The 6,262-nt window shown below is 62.1% G+C and overlaps 1 protein-coding gene across 1 annotated transcript in view; it reads right to left on the bottom strand.

Moving 5' to 3' along the window:
* Positions 1-2,234: 2,234 nt before the first annotated feature.
* The window catches only part of PRPSAP1 (phosphoribosyl pyrophosphate synthetase associated protein 1), a 30,134-nt gene continuing 26,106 nt past the window's right edge, over positions 2,235-6,262 (bottom strand). Inside the window, exons 8-10 of the mRNA XM_062174790.1 lie at positions 4,200-4,270; positions 3,274-3,420; positions 2,235-2,889 (exon numbers count right to left, since the gene is read on the bottom strand). Coding sequence (XP_062030774.1) covers positions 2,731-2,889; positions 3,274-3,420; positions 4,200-4,270 — 377 coding nt within the window. The 3' untranslated portion in view covers positions 2,235-2,730. The remainder of the gene's footprint in view (positions 2,890-3,273; positions 3,421-4,199; positions 4,271-6,262) is intronic.

Here is a 6,262-nt window from a genome sequence, read left to right as displayed (position 1 = left end):
GTGTCCCCCGCCCCCGGACCCCTCGCCGCGCCCCTGTGCCTGGGCCCAGCCGCGCCGACGACGGTCGCCGGCCGGGGCCGCCTCCAACGCCGGCCGGGCAGGGTCCCAGCCTCCAGCCGGGGCCTCGCGGCAGCGGACGTTTGGAACGAGGGGCGCCCCGTGCGCTGCCCGGTTGTGGGGGCGCCCGCGCGCCCCGCGGGGCGAGGCCCCTCCCCCGAGGGGAGCCCTCGTCGTCGGGGGCCCGGGGTCCGCCCCCGCCAGGGACCCTCGCTCTCGCTGCCTGCGCCTCCGTCGTCCCGGCAGGCACGCGCGGGGGCGGCTCCCGCCATCAGGTCCAGGCAGACAGGCCCGGGGGTGGGGGGGCCCCGTCCCCTCAAAGCGCAGCGTTTCCGGCCAGGGGCCAGCCCAGCTCTCCGCGGAGCGAGCCGCCGGCACCGGCAAGTCTGGCGCCCTCGGTTAGCCGAGCTCTGATGTCTCCGGTGTTGCCGAGAGCCCTGGGGCCGGCGCTGCGCCCTAGCGGGCAAGGCAGCCGCCTGCAGCTCCCGCATCCCATGTGGGCGCCGGTTCGAGTCCCGGCTGCTCCACTTCCGCTCCAGCTCTCTGCTGTGGCCTGGGAAAGCAGAAGATGGCCCAAGTCCTTGGGCCCCTGCACCCGCGCGGGAAGACCCGGAAGAAGCTCCTCATCAGCCCAACTCCGGCCTTTATGGCCATTTGGGGGAGTGAGCCAGATGGAAGACCTCTCTGTAACTCTGCGTTCAAATAATCTGGGGAAAAAAAAAAAAAAAAGACTGCTGCCCAGCCACGCACTCTCCCATTTTAAGCACTTTCCAAATTAAGATTTTCCGGTTTAGTCCGAGTTGGTGCCTTTTATTTAATTGAAAGGATTTGGGTTTTACCATATTCTGGGTACCTGGCCCCATTTCTCAAGAGCAACCTCCCTGTGACGCTCCTGTCAGATCCCACTCGAGGCACGGGGGGGGGGGGGGGTGCTGGGGGCCACGGGCCGTGCTTTCTCCTTTCTTCCGGTGGGTGCCTCCCAGACCCAGGTTACAGCCACGCCCGCCACGCCCACGGCAGCTGCCCCAGGCCCCTCCAGCTAACTTGTGTGTCCCTCCCCGGGCCTCGGTGTCTCGCCAGGCACAGGCTGGCAAAGGGCAGCACGTTCCCACCTAGGGACCGCTAAACACTTCACTAAGTTACGGCGTCTAAGTCTCTACTCCTGGAGACAGAGGCCACCAGAGGCAGCCATGCAACAGTCTCGCCGTGAGTTTCCAGTCCCAACCCTGCTTTCTCACAGCGGACAGAGCACCAGTCACTGCCACAGTGACAGCCAGGTCACCCGGCCGAGTGCCCACAACGCTTCCTCTCCCGCCACACTGTTAGCCCCCACTTTGCTTGGATTCTGCCCCCTCCCTTTTTAAAGATTTATTTATTTGAAAGCCACATCGACAGGGTAGGGAGGGTCTCCCATGTGGGTGGCAGGGCCCCAGGGCCCCAGGAACCCGGGCCACCGTGCCATGCCCGCTCTGGAAGCAGAGCGGCCGAGCTCAGGCGCCGCCACGTGGCCCGGGTGGCCGCCCCGACTCCCCTGCCGACTGCTGCTTGAAAAGGCTGCTGTACCTTCCCTCTTGACTGTGGGTTAATTTTTGTCACTAGGAACAGGATCAAAATACTGGGCAAACTTCCCCACAGAGAAACCCGACTGTATGAATGCGAGGGTTTCCCACCCGCCCCCGGGCGCTGACAGAACCACAGGAACCTCCAGCCGACCATTCCGGCCGACACCGGCTGTAGGCAGCTCCGTGCCGCTGGGGGGGGGGGGCTCCCTGCCGCGGGTGATGAAACTACAGGTGCCACAGTGCCTTTCAACGCAGGGCGACGACCCTGAGTGCCGTCATCAAAGGGAAAACCAGAGCTCGCTCCAGGAGGGGCTTCCAAAAGTTCATGGAAAAATGGATTTCAATCCATTTTGGTGTGAACACTTTTTGAATTCCATGCAAGTTCTATCATCACACTCATTTTCCATGAGCTTCTTGAACTCCTGAACGTTTCTGAACTTCAGATTTTCAGGATCTTACTCAACTAGGATTTCCCCCGATGCTTGGGAAGGGGCGGGCACCTGCAGAGGGGGACACATAGGGGCTGTGAGTGGCCGTGGACCACAGCTGGCCGGGAGTCGGTCCCCACTGAGGCAGGGCGCAGGTGGCCCCGCGGGGCAGACAGGAGACGAGCGAGACAACAAATTCTTTTATTTGCAGCTTGAGAGCAGCGCAGACACCCGGAGCAGGGACACTTCCCTGACCCCACACTGTCGCCGGGGCGACAGCTCGAAGGCTCGGCTGCTCGGGGGCAGTAGGCACAGCAGCTTCTGAAAGAAAAGACTCACGTGGACCCGACCCGGGAGAGGAGGACCGGAGGGAGCCGGGGGGCCGGGGCGCTCGGCCCAACCCCTGCGCTGCCCCGTGCTGAACGCCGGGTGACGGCTACAGAGTGAAGACGGATGCGTCTGCCCTTGACCCCTCTCCCACGTCAGCAGATCTTCTGACTTCTCAGGAAAGCGAGAGGAACTTTTGCTTTAAGGAACCAGGGCTGCCGATGGCAGAAATTTAAGGCCGAGTTGCTTAGTGCGGTCGGCTTGACGACAGCCAGAGAGACCATCCCGGCGGCTCGGGCCCCTCGCCAGGAAGCACTGCCGCCCGCGGGCCGCCGGGGGGTCCCGGGCCGTGGGAGCTAGTCGTCCACGGTGATGTTTCTGAACAGGTAGGCCATGGACTCGCCGTTGTGGATCCTCCGGATGGCTTCAGAGAGGATCAGACTGATGTCCACGGTCTTGATCTTGGGACACTGCAGCTTCTGGACCTCATGGGGCACAGTGTTCGTCACCACCACCTGGGCGTTGGAGCGACAGAAGAGACACATGACCGGCGCGCGCCCCACCCCGCTCCTCAGCAGAGGGGACACGGAGCCCCCGACGCCCCAGTCCCGAACCACAGAACCGCTCCGCCGAGCGCCCCTTACTAGGCCCACTGACCTCCACGGCTCAGCGCAGACGCGGCTCCCGGGGCTGTCGGGGACACAGGGAGCCCCAGCACCATGCAGGACTGAACGTGGTATCGGGGGGAATTCTCATCTCAAGAGAAACGCTGCTGGGGCCTCACGGTATAGGAGCGCACGGATGCAGACACGGCCCTGAGCGTACCCCACTGCCCCCCAGACTGACCATGACCGCATCGCGCACGGAAGACGCTGCGAGCCCTTCCAAGGCGGACCGACCTCGTCAATGGAGGACTCCTCGGTGAGGCGGGGGGCGTCGGCAGACAGGATGCCGTGGGTGGCCATCACGTAGATCTTGTAAGCACCCCGCTCCTTGAGGATCTCCGCCGCAGCCACAAAGCTCTCCACGTCGTCAATGATGTCGTCCTGCGGGGGGCCTGCGTTAGAGCCACGCGCCTCGGCCGAGGGCGTCCCACGGAAAGCCAGAGCTGTGCGCCTGCGCCCCGGACCGGGCATCCAGAAACGGCAGGAGTGCGCAGCCGAGCCTCGCACAGGTGGCAAAGGGCAGGGGTGCTTCCCGGGCCAGTCCCGGCGACGTTGAGCCCTGCCCTGTCCCAGACTGAGACACCCAAGCCCCTGCTGCAGGGCCTGGCGCGAGCCCAGCCACTCTGCTCCTGACGTGCAGCCTGGGGCCGCCGTGAAGGCCCCAGGGCTCGTGTCCTCTCCCACGTGGGAGACCCAAACGGAGTCCTGGCTCCTGGCGTGGGCCTCGCCCACCCTGGCTGTGGTGGGCACCTGGGGAGTGAGCCAGAGGACGGACAATCGCGCTCTGTCTCTGCCTTTGAATAAAGTGAAAAAAACAGTAACCCCTGACCAGATCAACCCCAGTCACTGCCCCGGGCAATTCCTCCCCGAGAGAACATGAGAGGAGGCAGGAACAACGCGGCCAGTGCGAAGAAAGGACAGACAAGGAACGGGCACGCGGGGAGCTGCACTGGGGCCGGCGGCCTCCTCGGTGGGCGTGGCCCGAGGACAGGGCCTGGCGCTGTACGCGTTGACGCCTGTTCACCTGCACACGTCCCCGCCACCCGTCCTGAGGGCCTGGGTGAGAGGGGACAGACGGACCCGTGCGAGTCGAGCAGTGCTGAGCCGAACCTACGGACAGAGCAAGCAGCACCGCTCTGCACCGGGGGGGCGGGACCTACCACTATGATGGCGATGCGTCCTCCGACGTCCCCGACCACGGTGATCGGCGGCTTCTCTTTGGCCATCATCACTGTGGAGACGAAGCAACACACATCGCAGGAGCCCCGTCAGCCACAGCACCGGCTCCTCTCTGCCTCTCAACACGACCAGCAGGCGGCAGCGGCGGCGGGTTTACCTCACCTAACACATCCACGTGTCCCCATCACATGTCACTGACGTGAACACATACCGACGGCACGCTCCACCCTGCTCCCGTCCGAAGTCTCAGTATTCAGTGTGCACTGCACGCGCACTTCTCACTCGAGGCCAGCCACGTCTCCAGAGCTCAGTGCCCACGCGTGACAGCCACCACGGTGCATGGCCGGGCTGTGTGCGGGGGAGGGGAGACGTCTCTGAGGCACATCAGCGCCACAATGGCCTTCACAGTGGAAAACCCCAACACACAGGGCCAGCAGACAAGCGGAACAAGCGCGCTGTGTAGACGCCTCGCCTTCTGCAGGACAGCCTGGTGGGGTCCCTCCCCCAACACCAGGAACAAGACAGCGGCTGCTGCCGTCAAGTCTGCCTGAGTTAACTGCTCCCGAGAGCAGAGGCCTCTTGTCTCACCGCGCAAGCTGCCTCGGCGACGCCAGCGGGGCACAGAGCCCGGCTGCGGCCGGACGGAAAGGGGGCAGCACCCCGAGGGCTGGCAAGCTGGGAGGGAGAAGCCCAACACAGGGGTTGATGCAGAGCACCAGAGAGAGGCAGAAGCAGCGAGACCCGAGACCCTCCGTCTGCTGTGAGGTTCACTCCGAATGCCCTAACGATCGGGGCTGAGCCAGGCCACCGGGTCTCCCAAACACCTGGGCCATCATCTGGGGTCTCCAGGGTGTGCGGTAGCAGAAGGCGGGGTCCCAGGCACTCCCATAAAGGACGCAGGCATCCCAAGCGGCGGCTTAACCCGCTGTGCCGCAACATCTGCTAAAAATTCCCTGATTTTCCATTCCCCAAAAACAGCCAACTAACGTCCTGAGTGTGGGCAGCCGAGGGCGCTCTGGACATCAATATCCCCTAACAGGGAGGCAAGGCAACCAGAAGCAACCTCTGTGGGCTCTGGGCAGGGCCTGGGGCACCGAGCTGCCGCGGGGGGGGGGGGGGGGGGCGCGCAAGACCACAGGTCAGCCTCCGCCAGGTTCAGCTCCAGCCGGAAGGAAAAACCAGTCATGATTTTCGTGTTTCCTTCTTTAAAAAAAAAAAATAAATTATTTAATTGAAAGGCAGAGTTAGATAGAGGCAGAGAGAGAGAGAGAGAGAGAGGTCTTCCATCAGTTGGTTCACTCCCCAAATGGCTGCAATGGCCAGATCTGGGCTGATCCAAAGCCAGGAGCCAGGAGCTTTTTCTGGGTCTCCACATGGGTGCAGGGGCCCAGGGACTTGGGCCATCTTCTACTGCTTTCCCAGGCCACAGCAGAGAGCTGATCGGAAGTGGAGCAGCCGGGACTTGAACCGGCGCCCATATGGGATGCCGGCATTACAGGAGGCAGCTTCACCCACTATGCCACAGCACAGGCCCCTCAAGTTTACTTCTACACAACCCTACCTCCTCCCAAAGTCTGCCGCTGGTTTGAAATGAAAAACCAAGGCACGGCTACAGAAGGCCCCTCTCCCCAGTGTAATCACTCCTTGTTCACATGGGACTTTAGGATCTGGGTAATACGGAACCCATAATTAGGTGGCTACTAAAAAACAGAGACAGACTATTATGGTGTAGAGGAAAATGATAGTACCTCATAGACTAAGGGGGAGCCAACAATTTTCTAATTGCTTTCCCAGAAAACAAAACGCTAAAAATTGCAAATTTTTACAAAAGTATATATGTCCACAGGGTTGGCGCCGTGGCACAGTGGGCTAAGCCTCTGCCTGCGGCGCTGGCATCCCATATGGGCACCAGTTCAAGTCCCAGCTCTGGCTGTGGCAGCCATCTGGGGAGTGGCCCAGTAGATGAAGACCTTTCTTTCTCCCTGTCTTTAACTCTGCCTCTCCAATAAATAAATATATTAAAAAAAAAAAAAAAAGGCATACA

Source organism: Lepus europaeus, chromosome 18 (assembly GCF_033115175.1).
Source record: "Lepus europaeus isolate LE1 chromosome 18, mLepTim1.pri, whole genome shotgun sequence".
Lineage (NCBI taxonomy): Eukaryota > Metazoa > Chordata > Mammalia > Lagomorpha > Leporidae > Lepus > Lepus europaeus.
The sequence above is the reverse complement of the archived record's forward strand: the minus strand, read 5'-3'. Positions and strand labels throughout refer to the sequence as shown.